General features: G+C 38.7%; 1 protein-coding gene across 2 annotated transcripts in view; it reads right to left on the bottom strand.

The window, feature by feature from the left end:
* MAP3K20 (mitogen-activated protein kinase kinase kinase 20) overlaps window positions 1–27,801 on the bottom strand; it is a 194,546-nt gene that overhangs the window by 94,776 nt on the left and 71,969 nt on the right. For both annotated transcript variants that reach the window (XM_003253722.3, XM_003253721.4), the window contains exon 3: window positions 5,738–5,825. In XM_003253722.3, coding sequence (XP_003253770.2) covers window positions 5,738–5,825 — 88 coding nt within the window. The remainder of the gene's footprint in view (window positions 1–5,737; window positions 5,826–27,801) is intronic.

The raw sequence follows: 27,801 nt of genomic DNA, 5'->3' as shown, positions 1-27,801 counted from the left end.
AAAGATCAGTTTGAAAAGCTGTCAGTTATGACTACAAACATAGCATATGGGACTAAAATATTCAACAATCCTAATGTTATGCCACTGGGTACTTGTAGCTTGAGATAAATATCCAGAGATAGTATAATACAGAGATTTCCCCAAAGCATGATATTTCAAACATCTTACACTACAGTGAAGACATTGTACTCCGAAAACCATGTTAACTTTAAAAAGTCATTCTAATGATGATGAAGACATGGAATACCATTTGACCCGGCAATCCCATTACTGGGTACATACCCAAAGGATTATAAATCATTCTACTATAAAGACACATGCACACGTATGTTTATTGCTGCACTATTCACAATAACAATGACTTGGAACCAACCTAAATGCCCATCAATGATAGACTGGATAAAGAAAATGTGGCACATATACACCATGGAATACTATGCAGCCATAAAAAAGGATGAGTTCATGTCCTTTGCAGGGACATGGATGAAACTGGAAACCATCATTCTCAGCAAACTAACACAGGAACAGAAAACCAAACACCACATGTTCTCACTCGTAAGTGACAGTTGAACAATGAGAACACATGGACACAGGGAGGGGAACATCACACACTGGGGCCTGTCGGGGGCGTTTATTTAATGCTAGGGGAGAGATAGCATTAGGAAAAATACCTAATGTAGATGACAGGTTGATGGGTGCAACAAACCACCATGGCACATGTATACTTATGTAACAAACCTGCACATTCTGCACATGTATCCCAGAATTTAAAGTATAATAAAAAAAGATACATGATTAAATAAAATAGTTTCATGACTTTGAAGTTGCAAGAAAGGCAGTATTATTACCTTTATTTCATATAAAATGTCGTCTTTAGGTACGTGGATAGCTAAACTAACATATTAACTATTTTAAATAAGCATTTAATTCTTTCATCCTTTTAGTTTTCCCATTGGAAATTGTGGACTCACTGTATACACATATAGTTACATGCTTTTCAAACCACTTCTCCGTAGAAAGTAGTTTACTGGATTTTAGTATAAAGTATTTGTTTCATTTTTTTTGAAGTCATTAAGAACCACATTAAGCAAAAATTTCCTTTTCATTTATAAGATGATTCTTTGAGTTTTATGGTGACAATAGCTGGCTTTGAAAAATGTAAACATAATATCAGTATTGTTGAATTGTTGAAACAAATACCATTACCACGAAATATCTTTGTAATAAAATGTCACCAAGACCAAGCTTCATTTAAATTATAACTAATAGAATAAATTTACACAAATGTCTGAAATGTGTTATAACAAAATGTGACACTTGTCTCTAATTGACTAATAAAGACTAGCACAATATCAAGACATGCAAATTAGATGTATCTGTGCTTACAATAAATCAAGATCAAGTTAAGGGAAATGAGATTGGGCACTTAAAAATTAGTATGTTTTCCTTGGCTGGGTTTAATGAGAATTTGGGCCTGCTGAGAAATCATGCAGAACTAGTCTCCTCTCTTAGAGGAGTAATAGAGGCTAACACAGAACAGGTAACTTAAGAGATCAGCCCCTGAGAACAAAGAGCAATTTCCAGGCATCTGGGATCCTAAATCACTTCTCACTGGAACCCTGGGACCCACTCTGCCACCCTTTCTTTACTCTTAGATTACCAGGTACTTTGGGTGTGGGTTCCTCTCCAATCTGGCTTGCTACAAAAGAGCTACATGGTCTGGTATCCAGCAACTCCTTCCTTCATCTCCCAGGAGCTCCCCCTGCCCTCACGTATCTATGTTTTACACACACACACACACACACACACACACACACACACACACACACACACACACACACAAAGAAATAAAAGAATGGGAGTAGTACAGAATGAAGAGGTTTCCAAAGATCAAAGAAAAGATGATCCAGGCTGGGCGCGGTGGCACATGCCTGTAATCCCAGCACTTTGGGAGGCTGAGGTAGGCAGATCATGAGGTCAAGAGACTATCCTGGCCAACATGGTGAAACCCCGTCTCTACTAAAAATACAAAAATTAGCTGGGCATGGTGGCGCACGCCTGTAGTCCCAGCTACTCAGGAGGCTGAGGCAGGAGAATTGCTTGAACCCAGGAGGTGGAGGTTGCAGTGAGCCCAGGTCGCACCACTGCACTTAGCCTGGTGACACAGCAAGACTCCGTCTCAAAAAAAAAAAAAAAAAAAAAAAAAAAAAAAGAAAAGATGATCCATTATTGTATCTTTTCTTTTGGCTTTGGACTCTGAGTTTCTTGTCACCCCATTTCTTTGTAGAACTGGGAGAAAGATGTTCATTTCCCTTCCAAGGGAAATAAATTGGTAGCTGCCTCTTAGTCTCTTCCCTGGGTCCCCTGATAAGCAGGTTTTATATGTCTATGATAAAAAAGTTTCAGCAAACACACATGCACAAGTATACACACACATATACACTCACCCAGAGATCATGTATTCTAGTCCCTTCATTCGCATGAGAAAACTGAGACAGAGAGAGATCATAGTGACCCATCTATGAAGCTCTGGCAGAATCAAGACAAGATCTCACATCTCACAATTCCCATTCCATTGCTCATTCCATTCCACCACTCTGATAAATCATTCTTTCAAGTTCTCAGCATGAATGACAACAGCTGCCTGCTGCAACAACATTTTCTATTAAAAAAAAAAACTGGCCGGGCACGGTGGCTCACGCCTGTAATCCCAGCACTTTGGGAGGCCGAGGCGGGTGGATCATCTGAGGTACAGAGTTCCAGACCAGCCTGGCCAACATGGGGAAACCCTGTCTCTACTGAAAATACAAATATTAGCCACGCGTGGTCACGGGCGCCTGTAATCCCAGCTACTTGGGAGGCTGAGTAACGAGAATCGCTGGAACCCGGGAGGCGGACGTTGTAGTGAGCAGAGATCTCGCCACTGCACTCCTGCCTGGGAAACGAGTGAGACTCCATCTCAAAAAAAAAAAAAAAAAAAAAAGAAAAAACCTACCTCAAATTTAATGGATTCAAGCCATCCAAGCTTCCTCCTTCAGAGCCTCCACTATTTGATAAATATGATAAGGTTCACAGAGGGGTATCTGGCTGGGGCTGGGTGATCAAGGTCAGTTTTCCCGCCTATCTTTGTTTCTCTCTTAACCGCCTCATACTAAGACTTATTTCTGTTCATTTCCAGTGGCTGAGTAAGTATCATCATCACTAATCCATGTGATTTCTTCACTCCCAAACTGGGCTCAGTTTTCATATTTTCTACTACCCATGCACAGAGCATAACTGTAGAAGGTAGGTTGAAAGGCTCACATAAACAGGAACTTAGTTAATTAAAACTAACATCTCTAGGAACAAAGATAATCATATCAAATCAATACATTCAAAACACTAAAACTCACCTAACAGGTCTCTTTAATAATCAATCTCATAGGTCAATAAGAGAGCTATAAATATACAATCTACTACTACCTCATAATCTGAAACTTGTGTTGTTTTAATTCTTTATGTTTAATGTTAACAGTTGCTTACTTAACTGGCTCTACAGGGAAAGAGATATAGATCCATAAAAAACTAATCAATTTTTTTTTTTTTTTTTTTTTTTTGAGACGGAGTCTCGCTCTCTCACCCAGGCTGGAGTGCAGTGGCGCGATCTCGGCTCACTGCAAGCTCCGCCTCCCGGGTTCACGCCATTCTCCTGCCTCAGCCTCTCCGAGTAGCTGGGACTACAGGCGCCCACCACCACGCCCGGCTAATTTTTTGTATTTTTTTTTTTTAGTAGAGACGGGGTTTCACCGTGGTCTCGATCTCCTGACCTCGTGATCCACCTGCCTCGGCCTCCCAAAGTGCTGGGATTACAAGCATGAGCCACCGCGCCCGGCCAAAAACTAATCAATTTAACTGAAGAATTGGGGTAGGTGCAAGCATGAGTAGAGAATGCTAAAGGGATGAATGAAATAAAGGACTGACTAGTCTGATACCAATACTGAATGAAAGCAAACTTCTTGGATTCTTTCTCCCTCTTTCAGATGAGGTGACCTAGGGGAAATATGCTGCTTAAGAATGTTTCATATCTTCCTACTGAGAGTAAACTCTTGGAAAAAGAATTTCATATCACCACTCAAGTCCCCTTTTCTACCCTTCACCCTCACCTCAAGAAACTAGAAAACTTCATGAATAGCTCATTAGTTGGCCAAAAATATTTTCAAAACGCATTAAACATCAAGAGTATATAATAAGAAACAGAGTTTCTAATCTCTTGGGAGTATCACACTTTCTTTGGGAGGAATAACATCAGCCACAAACGAGCATCAGAACACTGGATTCAGATTTAAAAAGTAAATATAACTAGTAAAAAGAAGTAGATACAATGGACATGGAAAAAAGGAGCCACGTGGTATATGGGTCAGAGAAAGGTTTAATTTTAAATCAGAAATCTGACTTAAAATGTGAGGTATGGTTACCTCCCCCTCAACCAACAATATAACCCATTCTTGGGTATTCACGTTTATAAGAAATATAGACTCAAGATAAAAATTGCTACGTGCCCCATTTCAGTCACAGATCTAAAGACAGTGAATTGGGGATAAAAGTCCCTCCACTTAAGAACTTAGGTTAAAATGCTACTAATAGTAAAAGCATGTTAAACTACCTGCCGCCAGAAGATGGAATAACAGCAACCATGTCTCTCTGAGTTTAAGAACCAGTCAGCTCACAGCCTTCCAGAACCTAGCTTGCATAGAAGAGGAGCTTCTGTGGAGAATCAGCTTGAGAAATTTCTACCGCTTTGGTTCTACCACTAGCTAGGTGACCATGGGAAAGTTGCTTAAGTTAGAGATGTAGTTTCTTACTAGTAAAATAGGAATTATTTTATTTATCTCATAGGATTACTGTAAGTATTAGATGAGATAATTTATAGAAAGTACTTAATACAATCCTTTTTATTGAGGGTGTTTTGTTATTTTCTATAAAGACAATCCAGGTTCTCACCTCTACCGTAGGAGATGATGTGGCTAATACTTAAAGGTTTTCTTGTTTGACTTTGTTTTAATCAAAGAATTGCCAAGATAAAGATCAAAGTAATTTGTTGTAAAACTGAGTTATTATAGACCTACAAGCTATTCAGTGGATTATACAAATATGAGCATAAAGTATTAAAGATATGTGTCTTTCTGTATTTTCATGTGGCAAAACTTTCTATGTGCTCCTTTTTAGAAAGGGCATTTCTGTCAGTTATAACCTGCTGCTCCAAATTTTGTGATAATTTAGATCAAGGTCATTACCAACTTAGTTGACCAAACCTGAAAAATATTGTTCTTATGTCAGAGACCTTGAAGAAAGAATGCTCTAATGGGATTAAAATGCCTTGCAAAGAATTACAACATGAATAGCTCAAGAAATCTTAATTTATAAAAGGTCACAGAGTTACAAAAAACATCTTTCATTTCAGCTAATTAAATGAAATTTTAGTTAAATGGCACCTTGAAATATTGGTATTGCAGCTGCGAGTGCATTTAAATAGCATTTACGCAGATATAATTAGCACAATTAAACATGGGTAGAAGTGGAAACACTATTCTTAATTATATTGATATAATCAGTTTTATTAATGCTTTATAGCAACAAAAGTGACATCTGACAGTAACATACAATTCATGACTGAACCTAATATTAAGCATTTTAGCGTATTAAGGAATCTAAAGCTAGGTAATTGGAAAAAGAAAGAAGTCAAACACTGAGTTCTTACCTGTGACAATGCCATAGTTGGGAGGTTCAAGAATTACTCCATAAAACTGGATGATGTTTCTGTGACTGAGGACACTGAGTATTTCTGCCTGTACAAAAAATAAAATGCAAAGTTGCATAACATTTCACATTTATAATAGTCAAATAAAACAGGCTTCCTACTCATTTTTTCTTTTTCAGCTAGAGTCTTGCTCTGTTGCTCAGGCTAGAGTGCAGTGGTGTGATCTCGGCTCACTGCAGCCTTGGCCTCCTGGGCTCAAGTAATTCTCCTGCCTCAGCCTCCCAAGTAGCTGGGACTACAGGCACGCACCACTACACTCAGCTAATTAATTTTTTCTTTTTTTTTTTAAGAGATGAGGTCTGTGTTGTCCAGGCTGATCTCGAACTCTTGGGCTCAAGCAATCCTCCCACCTTGGCCTCCGAAAGTGCTGGGATTACAGGTATGAGCTACCACGCCTGGCCTTAGTTTTCTTTTATGTACGTTTACAAAGATATATATGTGCCCAACAAGTATGTGATTCTGCTAAAGTTGTCTTTCTTGAAAGTTTAAACATTTCTACTGAAGCTTTCTGAAAATTTAAAAAGAAAATGGGGTTGAAGAAGCGATAAAAGAGGTGCTTACTAGCAAGCCCACCTGACTGATAATGGAGGAGAATGACTGAAGAGATACCCCATTTATTTACAGTGAAGGTCCTCTTCCCAATAGTCGGATATATATATTTTGCAAAATGTCTGTTCTGAGAGGCTACAGCCAGATTGAACTTCTGTTGGTTAGATGAGTCAAAATTAAGGTAGAGATTTTAAAATGTTAATGGAATCGATTCAGGTAATACCCACTTATTTATCTAATCATTTATGCAAAATATATTATTGTTCTCCTTCTGTATGCAAGGTACTATAAACATATAAAGGTAGATTCTTGACCTTCAGTGGTGATTTGATAGGAAGCCATATTTATACATTTTGAAATGTGTTAAATACTAGAAAGCGGTACTGAAGAGTGACATGGTAAAAATAAGTTGTATTTACTAAACTTAATTTTTAAAACAAACCAGATACTATAGTATATATCTGCTAATGTCCATAGAAAGATGATCTCTACATAAATCATATATTCATTAACATTTTATGACTTTTATGGAGACAAAATATGGCTAATCAAGAATTATAAATATAATGAGGTATAAAATCACGTAAGTTAAATATAGAAAATATTTAGTATTTTTCAATGAAAGGCATATTACTGGCATTAAGTAGACAGGAGATTTATAAGTCCCCATCCCAGAAAGAGGATCATCAAGAAGAATGTCAGCAGTTAATGAAAATGGAGACACTTTGGTCAGAAAGGGACTACCCTTTGGGAATGTGTACACTATGAATTAGTGTTATTTGCCATCAATTTTTTTCATAGGATAAGAGTTGGGGTTTCATTAAGAACAGCTGTGAAACTGGTTTTGAAGGTGGTGTAACTAGGTGGAAAACAAGTTTGACGGTTGGCATAGAGTCAATATGAAATTGAGATAAAGAATATCATTGATTGCATGAGACATTTATCAAGCTTGATTTGACAGTGTTTTCTTATAGTAATACGTGTGTCAAAGGGGGCTATCACTGCTTAATCAAACAATTCCTTAACACTTATTGAGTGCCTCGTGTGTTCAGAGGTGTCTGTGTTCATCAAGCAACCTTCTTCTCATAGTTTAGTTTCTCAAGTAGGAAGAAGATGTATTATTTGTGCAACACAACTACTCATCCACATGGCAACTCTACTTTTTACTAAGAAATAATAAAGTTTTTTGTAAAAATAGAATGCATGTGCAGTTTGGAAATCACAAAGCCCCCATTTTAAGTGGTAGGACCAACTGTGAATAACGCATTAAAGTTCAATGTAAGTAAAGCAATAGAGTTAATGTTTGAACCAGTATTTGTCAAACCAAGGCAGTGTTATCCTTCGGAATATTCTTTGGGGCACCTGAATTTTGTGACCATTAAAGATTTTTGTATCAATAAAGAATAAATACAAGAATATTCTGAATCCTTGGATGACCACTTTACAATGCAGCATGATGGGATTTTCAGTGTTCCAGCTAGTTTCCATGTTTATATTTAAGATATTGCCAAATGATATCTTGAGGAGATAGGATTGATCATTTCAGGTGCCAGTAAGCATGTGTAACAGCTGTTAGGCTGGCAAATGCTAATGTCAAAATAACAATCATTATCCTATATCCCTTTGTTGTGCTCATATTTTTTGCAAAAAATTTAGCAGCATAATTTCCAAGTAAATGATATTTTCATGAAATAAGATTTTAGGTTCTTATATAATAAACTAAGAATCTGATTTAACATCATAAAAACAACATGTTATTTTAGAGTGCTGTACTGATTTCATGGAAATGGGCCAACAGTAAACAGAGGCAGATTGAATAAGTGATATGTTTGTAATAAATGAAGGTCAAATGACATCATGATGTTAGCAATTCAAATAAGCTCCAATAAAAACAAGTGTGAGGTTAACCAAATTATTAAAACCTGTGTTGTTGCAATCACCCTCTGACAGCAAGCAGATATACTCTCTGGATTTTGCCTTTATAGGCACCTGCTTGCAAGAGCTCATGAAAAAAAAAAAAAAACTGTTCCAATAAATGTGTAGTAAATAATTTATCACTGAATTGCTGTTTTTCCTTTGTTTTCCAGATTTATATTCTGGGATAAGCTAGCAAATGAGCTGCGCATCAAAATAATGGATTAGTGGTTTAAAAACGCATTCACTGTTAAAAAGAAAACATGATAATGATGAAAGCTAAAATAATGGTCCATCATACAAAAGTATATCTTTTTACACTATTAAAACCAACATAAGCCATTTATTTTCAGTAAATATAATTGGATGACAATTGTTAATTTAAACTGTATTGATTTTATTTTTGTTTAATTGAAAAATTGGTTTTGAATTTACCTGTATATGAGAGTTATAAGTTATAATTCTTAGTTTTATGTTTATGTATATTTAAGTTACACAGAAATAATTTCAGTCAACATGTGAAATCTGGAAGACTAAAAGTTTCTATATAAAAGATCTACACATTTCTCAGTGTGCAAAATGCTGTTGTAGGGAGTCAAACAGATACTCAGACCCAATGTCCAAAGCAGCATTATTCACAATAAACAAAAGGTAAAAACAACCAAAGTGTTTATCAACTGACAGATAAAATGTGAGGCTGTATATAAACACAATGAAACATTATTTCAGCTGTAAATAGGAATTAAGTTTGGATATGCGCTGCATCATGAATGGGCCTTGAAAATATTATGCTAAGTAAAACATGCCAGGCACAAAAGGGCAGATACTGTATGATTCTACTTATATGAACTATCTTGAACGGACACATTCAGCAATAAAGAAAGCAGATTAGAGGTTGTAACCAGGGGCTGCTGGGAGGAGAGAATGAGGAGTTATTATTGCTCAATGGGTACAGCATTTCTGTTTGGGGTGATGAAAATTTTTGTAAACAGACAGTGGTGATGGTGCACAACACTGTGACTACAATAAATGCCCCTGGCCAGGCACAGGGGCTCATGCCTGTTATCTCAGCATTTTGGGAGGCTGAGGCAGGAGAAGAGAAGCACTTGAACTCAGGAGTTTGAGATCAGCTTGGGCAACATAGTGAGACCTTGTCTCTACCAAAAATAAAAAATTAGCCGGGTGTGGTGGCACATGCCTGTGGTCCCAGCTACTCAGGAGGCTGAGGCAGTAGGATGGCTTGAGCCCAGGAGGTCAAAGCTGCAGTGAGCTGTAACTGTGCCACTGCACTGTAGCCTGGGCAACAGAGTGAGACCCTGTCTAAATAAACAAATAAATGATACTGAATTACACACTTAAATATGTTGAAATAGCAAATTTTATGCTATGCATATTTTACCACAATAAAAAAGTTTAAAAAATGGTACTCTAAACTTTTGCAGAGATGAATGATCAGAGTCTATATATTCAATAGTCATCTTAAAGTTACACAAACTACAGTCTAAGTATCATTAAGATAAATATGTAATTTTCCAAACTAGGACTTGGAGGATCTAAGAAAAGACTGGGACAGACTGCAACAGTACATATACATTTTTAGACAGAGTCTCACTCTGTTGCCCAGGCTGGAGTATAGTGGCGCAATCTCCGCTCACTGCAACATCTGCATCCCAGGTTCAAGCGATTCTCCTGCCCCAGCCTCCTGAGTACCTGGAATTACAGGTGCACACCACCACACCCAGCTAATTTTTGTATTTTTTTTTTTTTCAGTAGAGATGGGGTTTCACCATGTTGGCCAGGCTGGTCTCGAACTCCTGACCTCAGATGATCCACCTGCCTTGGCCTCCCAAAGTGCCAATTTTAACTCAGGCTCTAAGGTTCTCCATAAAGTAAAGGACCCCAATCTGAGATATAAACGGAGGAATCAAGTTCTATTCATAAAAATGTCTAATAGTCATGTCCTATTAGGGTACCAAAATGTCTCTACAGATTATTGTTTGCCTGCTCTTATTGTTTCCAGCTGGGGTCAATTCCTTTCTCCCCTCCTCTTTCCTTTATCGGAAAAATTACAGAAGTTTTAGTTTGTTAATTAACCTGGGAGGTTGTGAGTATTTTGTTATTTTTATTGGCATTTCTACAAGTTTACAGGGGAAAGTGAGCCATTAGCTCAGTTTGCCATGTTTCCAGACATCGACTAACACACAGGTTCCAAACGACTGATTCAGAGATATTAAAAGAAGTTAAATATCATAGTTTTAATTATCTTCCTTTAAAGTATTTCCAACAGTTAAAAAATATCTCCATCTTCAGAAGGACTCTTATCCTTCAATTCAAAACTTTTTTTCAACCTAATCCCAAATTTTATTTTGTTTATTTAATTTTGGAGAGCTGCCATAGACTCCTTAAAGATTCTGTGTCTTTAAAGCTTGTTTTGCAAACATTGACAAATGGGACTAATTAAACTGAAGAGCTTGTGCACAGCAAAAGAAACTGTCAACAGAGTAAACAGACAGTCTACAGAATGGGAGAAAGTATTCGCAAACTATGCATCTCACACAGGTCTTATGTCCAGAATCTACAAGGAACTTAAAAAAGTTTACAAGCAAAAAACAACCCCATTAAAAAGTAGGCAAAGGACATGCAGAGACACTTTTCAAAAAAAGACATACATGTGGCCGACAAGCATATGGAAAAATGCCCAACATCTCTAATCATTAGAGAAATGCAAATCAAAACCACAATAAGATACCATCTCACACCAGTTAGAATGGCTATTATTTAAAAAATCCCAGCACTTTGGGAGGCTGAGGCAGGCAGATCACGAGGGCAAGAGTTCGAGACCAGCCTGGCCAACATGGTGAAAACCTGTCTCTACTAAAAATACAAAAATTAGCTGGGTATGGTGGCACACACCTGTAATCCCAGCTACTCCAGAGGCTGAGGCAGGAGAATTGTTTAAACCTGGGAGGCAGAGGTTGCAGTAAGCCGAGATTGCACCACTGCACTCCAGCCTTGCGACAGAGCTAGACTCCGTCTCAGAAAAACAAAACAAACAAACAAACAAAAAACAAAACAAAAAACAGTCAAGAAATAACAGATGCTGGTAAAGTTTTACAGAAAAGCGAATGCTCATACACTGCTGGTGGGAATGTAAATTAGTTTAGTCATTATGAATGGCAGTTTGGAGATTTCTCAAAGAACTTAAAACAGAACTACCATTCAATCCAGCAATTCTATTACTTATATTCCATCACTGGGTAATGGAATATAATGGGGGAAACCCAAGGGAATATAAATCATTCTACCATAAAGACACGTTCATCACAGCACTATTCACAATAGCAAAGAGATGGAATCAACCTAAATGCCCATCAAAGGTAGACTGGATAAAGAAAATGTAGTACATATATACCATGGAATACTATGCAGCCATAAAAAAGAACAAGATCATGTCCTTTGCAGAAACATGGATGGAGCTGGAGGCCATTATCCTAAGTGAGCAAAGGAGGAACAGAAAACCAGATACAACATATTCTCACTTAAAAGTTGTGAGAATATGTTGTACACATAGGACACAAAGTAGGAAACAATAGACACAGGGGTCTACTTGAAGGTGGAGGGTGGGAGGAGGGTGAGGACTGAAATACTACCTATAGGGCACTATGGTTATTAACTGGGTGATAAAATAATCTGTACACTAACCGCGCATGACACACAATTTACCCATGTAACAAACCTGCACATGTACCCCTAAACCTAAAAGTTAAAAAGCTTGTTTTACACCTTTTGTATTCCATTAATATACTCTATATGTATTTGTGATAAATATTGTAAAAATTAAATTGAGTTCACTGCTTTTTGTGAAAGAAAGCAAAGATACCAACAACAACCTGTTGATGGGTATAGAATGAAAGGAATCGTTTATGAAGCCCCACGTCATAAGGCTGGCAGGTTCCATTTACATCTTATACTCAGGACAGGCTTTTCTCTCTGATTGTCAACAGCTACTTTCCTCCACCTAGCAGCAAGATTGTGTCTCAGCGGGGTCTGTGCTTCTGCGTGTGATGTGGCACTGACACAAGGTACACTTCTTTTGCCCATGAATGTCAATTACTCCTTCAAGTCCTTTAGTGTGTGTGGTATTTAAGCACATAACTCCCTGGACCCTGATCTCTGAGGTCCTCACCAATTTTTTTTTGGAGACGGAGTTTTATTCTTGTTGCCCAGGCTGGAGTGCAATGGTGCGATCTCGGCTCACTGCAACCTCCGCCTCCTGGGTTCAAGCGATTCTCCTGCCTCAGCCTCCCGAGTAGCTGGGATTACAGGCGCCTACCACCACGACTGGCTAATTTTTGTATTTTTAGTACAGATGGGGTTTCACCATGTTGGCCAGGCTGGTCTCAAACTCCTGACCTCAGGTGAGCCACCTGCCTCAGCTTCCCAAAGTGCCCAGCTTCCCACTGTGCCCAGCCGGTCCTCATCAATTGTAAGAGTGTATCATTTCATCAGAGTGTGGTAGTTAGAGAAAGGAAAGTGGTTCATCCAATCACTCAGCTGAAGCCATCTCCTCACGGCACTCTACGTCCAAGGCTCTCTCCAAAAACTGCATCTCCAAAATGCCAATATGATCCAGGGTCACTATGTTCCCCCAAAGTTCAAGAATATAGGAGATGATCCTACATTTTTTAAAAATAAAAATTATGTGTATAGAAAAAAGGCAAGGAAGAAAGAAAACATTATTGTGGTCATCTATTTCTAAGTGGCAGAAAGAATAGAGATCGTAATTTTTTTTGTTTCCCAAATTCTTTACAATAAGTCTATGTAATTTTTATAATCAGAAAAAGCAGTACAGGCATGTTATATGTAATATATATAAGAACATATGAATATGAAATTTAAAATATTTATTTGCATGGAAAGATTCTCCCTAGGATTGGGTCAGGAAAAAGTGAAGCTCTTTCTTTACCTTCCCAGGACTACGGTAGGCATATAAAAACTCGTTTAGTTAACCACTGACCTGTGATTTTCTCCCGATATGGCTCTGGAACAAACTAGGGTTCACTCGGGTTACTCTTATAGAAGGCCATAGGTTCTGAGAGGCCATGAGACCAAAGACATGGATACTGGAAATCACGTGGGCTCTAGATGGACTTCAACCTACTCACTATGCATGTGGTTCAGCATTTTATTACATAATGCTCCTCTCCCTTCTCGTGTCTGCTCCTATGGTCTGCTACCCTTTAGAAGAGCCTTTCCTACTTTGCTCCTCTTATAAAATATCTAGTATAATACCACATGAGTGAGAAAAGTCAGATACCCTACATACAGGAAGCACTCAGTAACATTTAAGGGATGAATGAACAGTATTTGATGACAATGATATTCAGTGTGTTTAAATAATTATGGAGAGCCCATGTTAGCAAACGTTAACCCTGAACCGTACAGTGAGAAGTGTAAAATGCCGGAAGGTATGAATTTGCTTCAGTATTCATTCTGCTCTTTTACACGCTTAAGGGTTACTTAGGGTACATTTCATAAGAATAACAGTCAATCAGTTATATAATTGCAGTAGGAAGCACAGTTGAGAGTTATGTTCACTAGTTCATTGTGGATTTAAACTTCAAGAATGAGGATTTGGACAGCTGCACTTTGCCTCTTTGTAGGTACTGTTGCCCAAGGCAATTACATGAGCACAATTTCTTGAGAATCCTTTGCTGCTCTGCATTCTTCAAGCATGCCGTTGCCTTTGCATTGTACTTTTTCTTTGCCTTGTACTTAAATGTAGGGTTTTAAGATTAAGCAAGGATGAAAGGCTTACTTAACCTTAAACCCTCTATTTCCAATTTTCTACCCAATACATTTTGCCATGTATTTCCAAAGTCATCTCTACAGATGAGCCAGCCTTTTGCCAAGTCCACATTCAATACCCATTATTCGACCTGAAAGCTGCAGTAGGTGCTCCTTTGCTGTGTGCTGACAGACGGACCCCTGGTACTCAGTAGTGGGGCCACATTGCACAAAAGCTCCATTCCTAGGCCAGGGCCAGTATCATAAATATCCACAACAAATGAACCAGGGTCTCCTCAGTGCAGCATACCTCTTATCTTTATCACTACAGAGTCCAGAACTATTTTACTTAGCAGCAGAATGTGAATGCAAGGAGAAATTATTGATTTAGAAACTCCTAAAACAGTATTTACAAATCTATAAGGTCAAAACAGCTTGATCTTTCAGGAAAGATGTAGGGAGAGCTTCCCTTGTCTGCTAATTGTTTCAGGCTCTGATTATGAAGAAAACGAAGGAGAGTTTTCAATCTCAGTTATCAAAAGTATAAAAGTTTCATGATCCCAGGATCTTGACTGAGTCAAAAACAAAACAAAATGGTGCTTAAAATTCAGTGCATTTTTACCCCAAGAGTATCATAACCAGGGGCATTTTTTTTAATAAAAAGAAAAAACTTCATTCTTACATGTATGACAAGATGGCAAACCAGCCTTCCTATGTCTAAAACTGCTGTGCTACAACTTTAAAAGCAGGCTTGGAGGATTTTCAACCCTGTATATAATCACCAGAGAGTCATACACAGGTCATGCCCTTCGAGTCACTTTGGGCTTAACAAGACCACTCAGTCACAGTCACATAAAAAGCAGCAAACTTCACAATTCCATAGGTTCTTTTTCAAATGATGCTCTTTAGGTATTCAGGGCAATAAAGAAGGATAAATGAACTGAATTCAGACCCATAATAGAATATATCCTATATTCTGAATGATGTTTGACATCATGAAGACTTTTCTTTGGAAGAAAAACAGGTATGAATGCTATGAAAAAAAAAAATTCACCAGTCATTTCCCCACTCTTCTTAAACAACTGAGATGGAGTCACCAGTGCTGGGAAGTCTCCTATTGCTCAATGATATTCCTGGTGTGATGCAGCCGACTCACTGCATGCAGTCACTTGGGAGGAGCCTGGGCTTCCCTCCAGGGATCTAGAGCTGCTCTCTAGTTAAGTACATACCCAACTAAGGGCAGACTCACCTGGCAGGATAGGAGGGTGGCAAAAACTGGATGAAACAGAGTGAAGATTTAAGACCAGAGATTCAAGAGCTATTTCCAAATCACAAAAAGGCAAAGAGATTTTACATTCTTTGTGCTCACACCAGAATGTCACTGATAACATGAAAAAGTAAGGCCAGGTGTGGTGGCTCACCTCTGTAGTCCCAGCACTTTGGGAGGCCAAGGCAGGCAGATAACTTGAGCTCAGGGGTTCGAGACCAGTCTGGGCAACATAGTGAGACCCTATCTCTACAGAAAAATGCAGAAATTAGCCAGGCATAGTGGTATGCGCCTGTAGTCCCAGCTACTCAGGAGACTGAGGTGGGAGGATCACTTGCACCTAGGAGGTCCAGGCTGCAGTGAGCTGAGACTGTGCCACTGCACTCCAGCCTGGGCAACAAAGATCCAGAAAAAAAAAAAAGAAAAGAAAAGGGAGGCAGGAAGGGAGGGAGGGAGGGAGGGAGGAAGGAAGGAAGAGTAAAATATATTGAAACAACCTGTACTCAGTTTGGGTGACAAAAGCACAAACAAGAATTCAGTCGGCTTTCCATCAAACAACGTATGTAACCTGGTCAAAGCAATCACACGGAAATTATCCCCAAAGCAAATCCCCAAATGAGGCTTCAAACTGGAACTAATGAATGATTAGGCATCTAAGAAATTGAATAGCAATATAACTTAATCAAATATTGGACTAGGTGAGTAAAAATTTAATTCTGTTCCAAAATGGATGGCCCTAAAGCCACCTGGTCACTCTGGGCCTTTCTTCCTTCCTACAAAATGACTTGCTGGCACAAAATTATCATTCAGATCCCTTCATGCTTTACATTTCTATCCATTTTTGTGAAAAAATTAATGTATTAACACCACACAGAGTAGGTGCTCAATAAATATGTGACAAATGGATTGGAAGTAATTAACCATGTTGTATTAGGACATCCTCTGGAGTCACACAGGCTTTGTTATAATGTTGGCTCTGCCACTTATCAGTGAGGTGACTTTGAGGAAGTAATTTAACCTGAGACTCAGTTTTCTCATCTGTAAAAGGCAGATAATAATCCTATTCCAGTGCCCAGCAAATGCCAGGTTGCTCCACCAATGCTAAGTCCTTTCTCTGACATCTTTCCCCTTCCTTTGTAATCAATGATCATTCAGAGGCAAGTCAAGCTTATGAGTAAATTCCTATGTCTTCCATCAATGGATTCCATTTACATATTCTGCTTGTTTTAATTAGCCTCATGTAGTTATTATATTCGACTGTCCTTGTTTACTTATGTTTTTACCTAAATATAGCACTTTGACATTTCCAAAGCATTTATCTTACCTGACTCTCACAAATGATATTGTATTGTATTTAAGTGTTGAGAAAATTGGGTCTTTGATTTGATTTTCTCAAGCTTACTTGCCTAGTAAATGTCAGTAATAAAGTCTGATGGCCACGTCGCCTACCTCTGCCTCTTTTCATATATTTTCCTCCCCCTTTCTCCCTTTAAAAAAAGTCCAGTAAAATCACAGGTCCTTCTAAACATTTTTTATTAAAACTTTCCCCTGCTCAAAGAGATTTCAACTTGCAGACTCCTCTAGAATACTAGCTAACGTGTATTGAGTACCTACTATGAGCTAGGCCAAAAACTTCATGTAGATTGAACCCTTAAATTCCCACAGCAAACCATGAGTTAGGGCTTACTATTAATCTATTAATTAATCTATTAATCACCCTTTCACAGGGGAAGAAACCTAGGCAAGGAGAAACTTTAAAACTTGCCCAAGGGTACAAGAAATGGCAAAGCCAGGTTTTTAATACAGGTAGTATGAACTCAAAGCCCTGCTTATAATCAGTAAACCATACCACTCCACTTCACAAACCTAATTTGAATACAGAATAAAATGAAAGCAAATATTAACAGGTCTAGAAAATTTCAAAGCTCTCTTTAGTTACAGAAGCGTGAGAAACAACTCATCAGCTTCCTCTTAGGGCCTGAGCTGCTGTCCCCACTATAAGATTTCCAAGTCTTCCTGACACTCAGCTGTGCAGAATCAGGTCCAGAACCAAGATCTAACTCCCTACAGGCACTAGGCCATCAGGCCAACCAGCGTCAACCAAATTTATAGCTAATAAAACCAGTTAATTGCACAGCAGGAGGCACTCTCTCTCTCTATGCAAAAATTACACGGTTAGAAATTTTGAGCGACTCTCACAATCTGATTAGCTAAGTGCTTTATAATATTACTCTCCAGTGAAACAGAGTTTGATTATTTACATCCCATAAGAGAAATGTTTGCCACATTTATTATGGAAATCTACAAAATCATTTAAAAGAATTTAGCAAATTTAATTTTAAAATAGTCTGAAAGTCCTTTAACATCTTTTAGACTCCAATTAGTGTCTTGAACACTTGGATTCTTCAGCTACATTAATGATTTTACTATTTTGGGGTTCTGTCAGCATAAACAATAACTAAAGGCATATATGTGTGATAGCTGGCAGACGTTTTTAGTTTTATTAATTGCAAAAAAAAGAAAGGTTCCAAACCCTAACTAATACATAGTAAAGATAATCTGGAATCATAGAATATTAAGAATGGAAGGGATTTGAAGTCTTCCAGTCTTTTCCTTTCTAGTCCTCAACTACAATCCCACTTTAAGGCAACTCCACTCTTAAAGGCAAAAGATCACTTTTCCCCTAACGGCTTGATGAACAGATTGCCTCCATTTGAATGAACTGGCTCATACTTAATAACCATCACTCCAGCCACCATCTTTCCTTTTGCTAACAAAGGAGTCAAAAGGGACACCCATATTTTCAACTGCACAGGGGTTGGTGGCCCTAACCCCTGCATTGTTCAAGGGTTGACTGTATTTTATAGTGTATCTCAAATTGCAGTCTTTAAAATAAGATTTCAGGGGTCCACAGATTCACAGATCCTTGATGGCCCATGAAATCAAAATTCAAAGAAACACTGGCCTAATCGAAGGGTTACCTCTTGGTTTCCCATCTGTACATACAAATACTATTTCCTTGACTTTGTCTACTCCAGGAACTTTCACCAGCATTCTACTTTAGCTCCTTATGACCATCTCTTAGGTACTGGTACCAACAGTGGCCTGTTAGGAACCAGTTCGCACAGCAGGGGGTGAGCAGCTGGCGAGCGAGCATTCCCGCCTTAGCTCCACCTCCTGTCAGATCAGAGACAGCATTAGATTCTCAGAGGAGCACAAACCCTACTGTAAACTGCACATGCAAGGGATCTAGGTTGCACGGTCTTTATGAGAATCTAATGCCTGATGATCTGAGGTGAAACAGTTTTATCCTGAAACCATCCCCCACCACCTGCACCATCTGTGGAAAAACTGTCTTCCACAGAACAAGTCCCTGATGCCAAAAAGGTTGGGGACCGCTGTCTTAGACCCTTTCATTACCCAGCCCACTTAGAAACCCTTCTCTGACCTCAATCTCTTATGCTTACTCCTGTGAAACCAGCTCTTCGGTTGACCAGGTTGAGGCTTCTAGTCCCTCAATTCCTTTCTAATAAATGGGGTTCTACTAAAAGAAACAGAGATCCAAAATAACGGTACTTTAAACAAGATAGAGTTTTATAACAAATTAGTCTTGAAATAACAAAATGTCTCAAAACACGAAGGCTGCAAGAATCCCAATATGGCGGCTCAACAATTTATTATTCCACCGTCCTTAGCACTGGCTTACATCCTCGAGGCTGTGTGGTGGTCCCAGGGTAACCCTTGAAGTTCCAAACCGTTAAATTTACATTCCAGGCAGTCAGGAGGAAAGTACACCAGGGTATCCTCTTAGGTCAGCTTCTTTTAGAAAGCTTTCTCAGCAATCTCATCTAGAAAGTTCTACCTATATCTCATAAATGAGTTCTATTTTCAGGAAGGGCTGGGAAATACAGTTTTAAGCTGGGTATAGTGGCACATCTAACAATACAGGAATGCTAAGGAAGAGCAGGAGAATATTACTGGGTAAGGAGCTAATAATTAATGCCATATCTATCAAGCTATCAGAGATCAAGGTTCCGTTTAATGGAAGAGTCTTTAGGGTACCACAACAACATTTTGCACTCCCTAGTCAAATAATCCCAAAACATTCTTGCCAAAACCCTAAAGTTCCAGTCCCCATCCTACCAATCTCTAAGTATGGAAAAAAATCCAATAATTACCTTTCTATGCCCCTCAGTACTTTCAGATAAGCTTTCCTGACAGATCTGTACTGAGACAGTTAACATGGTGTAGTTATGATCTGTACATTTATTGAAAGCTAAAGGATGGAAGCAATAATTTTGAGTCTCTCCAGTTAGTTTCCTCTTTCATTTTCCATTCAACATTCACCCAACAAATATTTATGAAGTATATATGATGTGCCGGGCATTATTTTTTGGCGCTAAGGACAGTACAAGACAGCAAAACCTTTTTCCTCATGGAGCCTACTATCTAGCTGGAGAAGACAGACAATAATGATATCAAGAAATACACAAGATAATTTTCATAAGTAAGCTACAACACACCTCAGCTCTTCTCATGTCTTCTAGTACTCTTGCTTTTTCATCCTCAGTAGATTACTATGAATACTCTCACATTAGGGAAACAGGTAGAACTTCCCTCAGCACTCCTAACCTTACACCTATGCCTTTCTTTCTGTCTCAGAGAAAAATGTACCCCTCTCCTTCCCCAGATATTACCTCTCTCTCTTCTCAGAGGATATTGCTCTCCCATCAATATTCTTTCTGAAATATTCCATCTGTTTCTAGTTCCATCCTCTAGGCCTAAGAAAATGTTTTTCATCTCTCCAAAAAACAACTTTTCTTGACCCTTCCCTCCTTCTCAAACTACTTTCCTGAACACCAAAACTTCTTGAAATAATACTTTACACCAATTTCCATTTCCTCACTTTCTATTGTCACCCTAATCCCATTATATTTGGTTGGATTTTTATACTAATGCTAAAGTTTCCCTAAGTAACTTGGAATTCTGATCTTTTCTTTCAAATATTCTATATAGGTTATAGTCTGAGTTTTAAAATTAAATGTAACCATGCCTTTCCTTAACATTCTGATATTGTCCTTAGTATCTACATTACTTTATATACTGATATGAATTAAAACAAGGATGGCAGAGTGCATCCAGAGTGTTGGAAGTCAAATAAAAAGAAATAAGTTCCTGGGCTTACCCACTATCATGGGAAAAATAACAAGATGCCACATAACAACCATCAGAAGTACAAAACACATGAAGGATCTGTATAAAAATTATGGAAGTTGGGAGATAATGGACAGTGTCAACTAGACCATGAAGAATGGATTAGGCTGGGCACGGTGGCTCACGCCTGTAATCCCAGCACTTTGGGAGGCTGAGGAAGGTGGATCACCTGAGGTTAGGAGTTCAAGACCAGCATGGCCAACACGGTGAAACCCCATCACTACTAAAAATACAAAAAATAGTCAGGCATGGTGGCGCACGCCTATAATCCAAACTACTCGGGAGGCTGAGGCAAGAGAATTGCTTGAACCTGGGAGGCAGAGGTTGCAGTGAGCCAAGATCATGCCACTGCACTTCAGCCTGGGCAACAGAAAAAGACTCCATCTCAAAAAAAAAAAAAAAAGAATGGATTCCATTTGGGTTCATAGCTGGGATGGGCTGCAGGCCTGAGAAATGGCAGCACTTTTGTTTGGCTGGAATGTGGTGTAGTGATAGGGTAACAGGCAGGTAATGGAACTGCTAACACACAGCAGTATGACTGCTAACATATGCCAAGCTGATTTTTATCTCAAATTTCAGTAGGAGTGACTCCTAAAAAGCAAGAAAACAAACAGTCGACTCTCTGTATCTGCGGGCTCCATATCTGTGGATTCAACTGACTACAGACCTAAAATATTAGAAAAATTTAAAAATAACAATACAACAATAAAAAAATACAAGTAAAAATATGTGATGAGAATTACAGAGCATTTACATTGTAATAGGTATTAGGAGTAATCTAGAGACGATTTATACAGGAGGATACATGCAGGTTATGTGCAAATACTACATCATTTTATACAAAGGACTTAGGCATCCACAGATTTTGGTATCTGTAGGAAGTCCTAGGACAAATCTTCTGCAGATACCGTGAAATGACTAATTCTTAGGTTTACTTCAAAGAAATCTTCCAAGATCAGCAAGGCCTACAGAGGTAAAAGAATCACTACTTTCCCATAAGTTAGAACTTAAAGGTCATCTGCTCCAATTGTCTAATGAAGTAACCCTCTTAGTAATATTCTAAGAAACAGGCATCCTACTGACTGAACACTTCCAGTGACAGATGAACACCAGGGAAACAGTAATGCATTGTTAGAAATTTGGAAATGATCAACCTAAACGGGTGTCAGCAGAGATATGTCAAGTCATCCTAAAGTGAAAGACCCTTCCAGGCCAGGAGGATGGAGAATAACTTGATAGAAAGTTTTAACATATTTAATAAAATTGTGTGAGTACTCAGAGGTAGTCACGGATGGTCAGTTACAAAGACTTAGAGAAAAGTTAAAGAGATGATAAGCCCTAACAGGGGAGGGGTGAAAATGGGAGGCATAACAACTTCTCCAGTAAGGTGGGCCTCCTGTTGAAGGGTAGGTAAATCGATTATCGGCTGAATGTGGTATCAGAACATATTCAAATCCTATTACTAACTGCTCTTGCTCTGAATTCACATTCATAAAGCAATCTTTTATAAGTTTGTTTCCCATACGCCTTATATAAAAATAGAAAATTTAGAGATTAGCAATACGGTTTATTTAGTCTCAATCAAATTATGTGTGATTTAGCATCCTTGAGAGTCCATTCAACTCTGAACTCTTAAGATTAAATTTCCAAATGCATAAATCAGAAGCCACTTCAACAGGGACCTATTTGGGCAGCTACCAGCATTCCCTAGAGTGTGCCTTCACTATATTCTTGGGAGCCTCAAATCTCCTAAAGTAGGAAACTATTTTTCAAGATAGCCTATTCTACTTCTACTATGTCAAATTACTAGAGTTGACCTGTGTAACTTGTGGTGCAAGTCTTGATCTTGCTTGCTGTTTCTATTTCAGCTCAGATTTTTATCTCCTTATTTCTAAATACCATCTCACCCCAAATTCTAATTTTTCTCTTTGCTTGAAGATTCAGCAGGGTGTCCTTAATCTGACTGTCACTCTACTTAACACCTTACTATCTTTGAGCAGAAAGGTTTTTTTTAAAAAGGCTCCTTTAAGAGCATTCGATAAGTGGTACTTAATAACACTGTAACTGGTCCCTTCTTCCATGCCTGTTGACTGAAGTAGTGTTTGTGTAACAAATACCATTTATTTCATGCAACAAAGCTTAGAACCTAGGGGAGATCAGAGACAACAGGCTTCAATCTGTATTTTGAGTTCTCTAGGTAGAACTCTTCCCATGTAACAACCTATAATCATCACTAAAAGTCCCAGACAAAATAATCCAAGATTTTCTGATTACTGCTTATCAACTACGTATGACCTTCAAGAGACAAGAATCGTTCTGCATGTAAACAAATATAAACCTGGTGATGACTGATGCAATATACCAATCTACATCAGAGCAACATTCTGGCAGCCTGAGACATTTATTAACAAAATACACAGATGGTCATTGCTGAATTGAGCTGAGATGTAGTGGTCCAACAGTGAGCCCAGAGATGAAGAAAATAAATTTGAACATCAACATGTTTTCCATGAGATAAAAAATCATGGGCTATGAAGCATGAGAGTATAGATCCTGTTAAGAGCCTATAGAAAGGTATATAAAATTTGAGACAGATGAGGCAGACCACGTAGTTTATTATAATTCTTTTGCAATGAATGAATGTAATAACTGTGGAGTTTCAGAAGTTGTAAGCTGAGTACAATCTGACTCATACATTACAATAGCTGACACCTATGGAACATTTCCTGTGTATCAACACTGGCTCATCACTTTACATACATTAACTCATTTAGCCCATAGGAGAAATACTACTATTATTCCAGTGTGTCACTAAGAAAGTAAGGAACAGAGAGGTTAAGTAACTTGGTCATATAGCTGAGAAGCAGTGAAGCCAAAATTCAAACTAGGCAATCTGGCTGCAAAGCCTATGAATTCAATCATGACATATGAACATAAATTCTCAAAATCACATAGATGTACCTGCCTGCACATTTCTATAATATTACATATAAATAAACTCACCTATTACTAGACATATGCCTAGGCCTTTGTACACAGTAAATGTTCTAACATATTTAGTAATAGTTGATCTGAGTATGGAAGCAACTCTAAGATCATAATCAAGTCACCTACATTCTAGGCTTGCTTCTGATACTGAATGGCTGTGTGACTTGGGGCGTCAGCTTATCTACTAATAAAATGTCAAAATGTGGAAGTAAAAGGGACAGATGGAATGATCTAGTCTCTTCAAGTCTAACATTCTGACTTAAATCTAATTTAACTGGTATAGGGTGGGGCTCAGGCATGGGTGCTTCTTAGAAGCTTCCCAGCTTCCAAGGTGAGTCTAATATGTAGCCAGGATTCTTTGAGTAAGTGTCAGAGGGTTTTCCACAGCAGCTGTTTCATTTTACATTCCCCCCAGAAGGGTTTGTGGGTTCTAACTTCTCTACACCCTTGCCAACACTTGTTATTGTCCAATAACAAGTGAGTGGTTCTGTGGCAAGCTAAACTGTAGCCTAGTTGCCTTGGAGTCTGAAAACCCTGGAGCTAAATTTCAGCTCTATCATGTACGAGCTGTGTGGTCTTCCAAGTCTCTCAATTAAGTGTGTTTTTTATATGTAAAATAAAACCAGTATCCACTTAACACAGTTACAAGGACCAAACTCCCATGTAAAGTACATGCTAGACACATGGTTTTCTTCAATAAATGTTAGCTGCTAGAAATTGTACCTACATTAAAACATTTTTTTTTGGCCGGATGTGGTGGCTCACGCCTGTAATCTCAGCACTTTGGGAGGTAAAGGCGGGCGGAACACAAGGTCGAGTTCAAGACCAGCCTGACCAACACAGTGAAACCCTGTCTCTGCTAAAAATATGAAAATTAGCCGGGTGTGGTGGTGTGTGCCTGTAATCCCAGCTACCCAGGAGGCTGAAGCAGGAGAATTGCTTGAACGCGGGAGGCGGAGGTTGCAGTGAGCCAAGATCCCCCATTGCACTCCAGCCTGAGTGACAGAACAAGACTTTGTCTCAAAGAAAAAAAAAAACGTTTAAGGATATGCAGAACTGAACTCGGATACACAGAACATCAGCCAGAACAATCAATTGCTGGAAAACAGATCCACAGACTGACAGCAATAGCACTCTCTCTTTTATGAGAGAAGAGGCGAAAACGACTCTGTGTAGGACGCTGACCACAAACCAAAAAGAATCTAGAGAATAGAGCATTGGAAAAGTGTTAGAACACATGTCATCCTGCATAGTCAGGTCAGGCCACAACTGGCGAAAGAATCTGAATTCAAAGACCAAGATATACTGAGATGACCACAAGTTGTTAGTAAGCCTCGTTCTGCAAGCTTCCAAATAAATCTCTTAAGTCACCCTGCTATTTTAAAAAATAAATTGCCATGTTGACAGAAATTGAACATCACTTCTCTTTTCCACTTACAAGATATGGAATCTGGTGTACCATCTTTAGACTCACAATCACCATATTTGCAGAACAAATCTGAATTTGATGGGGGCAATTCTTGTGTTTCTATTTTCTGTCCATTCACAGATTTCTGTGTCAGAGATCACAGAAGATACCACTACACTACTATTCTTTTTCAAAACTACTGCCTTTGGGCATGAGCCATCATTTGTCATATCTTCTCTATATACTCCCTAAATGAGATTTCTGTTGTATTGGTTTAATCAAATGGGCCCCAAAATATGTACTGTATTCTCCATTCAAATATGGAAGTCAATAGTCACTTGAAGTCAATAGGAAACATATTTTTGAGTTATTTTTCCAGTAGTGAACATGGATGGCAGTGATCTCTTAACTGTAAAATGAAAGTATCATCTCTCAACCCTCGAAAGGCTGTGAGGAAGATGTGCGGAGATGATGTAGGCAGAAAGCAGTGCATTCTTCCTAAGGCAGTACTCCTCAGTACTCAGCACTCAGGTAGGAATACAAGGACTCCAGTTTAGGTCCTGGTCTTTTACCACCTCCCCCGTGTGCTACTGAGCAAGGTTCTTAGCCTTTCCAAACGGTACAAATCTGGGGAATGAGGATAATGAGACTTGCATTGACTAGATCATAAGGGTTTTTTTTAAAAAATAAACTTTTTTATTTTGGAGTAATTTTAGATTCAGAGAAAAATATAGGAGTGTTCCCATATACCCCTCACCCATTGTTAACATCTTATGTTACTATATATAGTACGTTACTATTAACTAAGCTCCAGACTTTGGATTTCAACAGTTTCTCCACTAATGTCCTCTCTGCATTTCAGGATCCAATCCAAGGTGCCACACTGCATTTAGTTGTCATGTCTCTTCAGTCTACTCTGGTCTCATATTCACAGGGTTTTTATAAGAATCAAATAAATATAAGAACACTTTCTACAGTGAAAAGTACCATGAGAATACACATTACTATTGTTATGCATTAAATGAGTACATCCATGTAAAGCACCGGGAAAACTGCCTGTCACATATTAAGCTCCAAATATTGATTTCAGCACTATCATTATAAATATTTCCACCTATCCTACATTGTGATCAATTCTATATGTCTACAACAGATGTCTGGGGTTCAAAATTCCTTCTATGACCACAGATTTTATTTTCAGTGTAGGAAGTCAGCTTTACAGAATTAGCCCTTGACCAGATTTTCGTAAACACCTGGCTCAATCTGGGAGAGCAGGAAACAGAACAAGAGGCAGAGTGAAGGCAGAGGTATTAATGGAAACTCAGGACCCACTTAGGTTTCCCTTCATCATCGAACATCAATCTCACACCTCAGAGCTATACAGTCAAATGAGTGAAGAACTCTGCCAAATTTGGCAGACCACGAAATTCAATAAGGCACATTCCACAGAGATCAGCAAAGTAACAAATACCCACACATTTCCTGTTAAACAATCTGCACACCGCTTCCAGGCACCGTCGGGAACTTGGAGCGACCTGGGGTGGAAGGAGACAGGGAAGGGATGCTTTTCTTTATCCCTCAGTGGACCAGCTGGTTAACTCTGCCCTTTCTTGTCTTTCCTGCTGTCCTAGATTGAGCAAGGTGTTTATGAAGGTCTGCTCAAGGGCCAATTCTATAAAGCATGACCAGGACCCATTCTACTCACACCACTCATCCTAAGGATATCAGGAGATAGTGGAATAAATTCAAAGTCCCTTTAGAATAGTAAAATAAAGAACATGTTCTGGCACTTAACGTAGACTGAAAGCCATGAAACAGCCTACCTCTCATAGCATAAAATTTTACCAGAAAGTGGTAACAAGAAGGTTTTCTAACCCAAGAGCAAGGGAGAATACTAAGAAATTTCAGTAGAGAGGCCAAAAACATGTCCACTTAAGGGTATGTTTGTTAAACCCGTTAAAATTATGTAATGTTAGCCAACAAAGACAGACAAGAACTGGTATGAGGGGGGATAGGGGAGGATAAAGGGGCAGAGAGTTGGGTAGAGGCATAAGAAACAGTGTATTCCTTCCAGCTTGTAGGATTAACTTCAGAGAAACCATACTAACAAAAATCCAGAAAATTTATTTTTGAGTCTTTCTGTGAGGCCACTTATGGATAATGCTTCTTGGTCAAAGTCAGATTTTCAGAGAGGTCAGGATATAAGCATATTAACAAACAAAATCAGACAACTTTTTTTAAAATCCTTTTTGGGGCCAGTTATAGACAATGCTTCTTGGCCAAATTCATATTTTAAAAAGGCTGGAGTGGCCAGGCACAGTGGCTTATGCCTGTAATCCCAGCACTTTGGGAGGCTGAGGTGGGTGGATCATGAGGTCAAGAAATCAAGACCATCCTGGCCAACATGGTGAAACCCTGTCTCTACTAAAAATACAAAAATTAGCTGGGCGTGGTGGCACGTGCCTATAGTCCCAGCTACTTGGGAGGCTGAGGCAGGAGAATCACTTGAAGCCGGGAGGTGGAGGTTGCAGTGAGCCGAGACTGTGCCACTGCACTCCAGCCTGGCAACAGAGTGAGACTCCGTCTCAAAAAAAGAAAAAAAAGGCTGGAGTTTGTTGGTATACTATTTTGAGTCAAAATTAAAAACAGTATACACTGTGGCAGATGCTGCTGGTTGCATTCTATTTTGTTTAGAATAGCAATATGCGCCCCCAAAATTTCATTTCCCAACCCCACTTGAAGCTAAATGTGGCCATACGACATATCCTGGCTAATAAGATGTAAGAAGTTATTATCTACATACAAAAAAATAAAGTTAGATCCCTTCCTCAAAACAGACAAAATTAAAATGAATCACATACATGAATGTATGAGCTA

This window comes from Nomascus leucogenys, chromosome 22a (assembly GCF_006542625.1).
Source record: "Nomascus leucogenys isolate Asia chromosome 22a, Asia_NLE_v1, whole genome shotgun sequence".
NCBI lineage: Eukaryota > Metazoa > Chordata > Mammalia > Primates > Hylobatidae > Nomascus > Nomascus leucogenys.
This window is presented reverse-complemented; position numbering and strand designations above follow the sequence as displayed.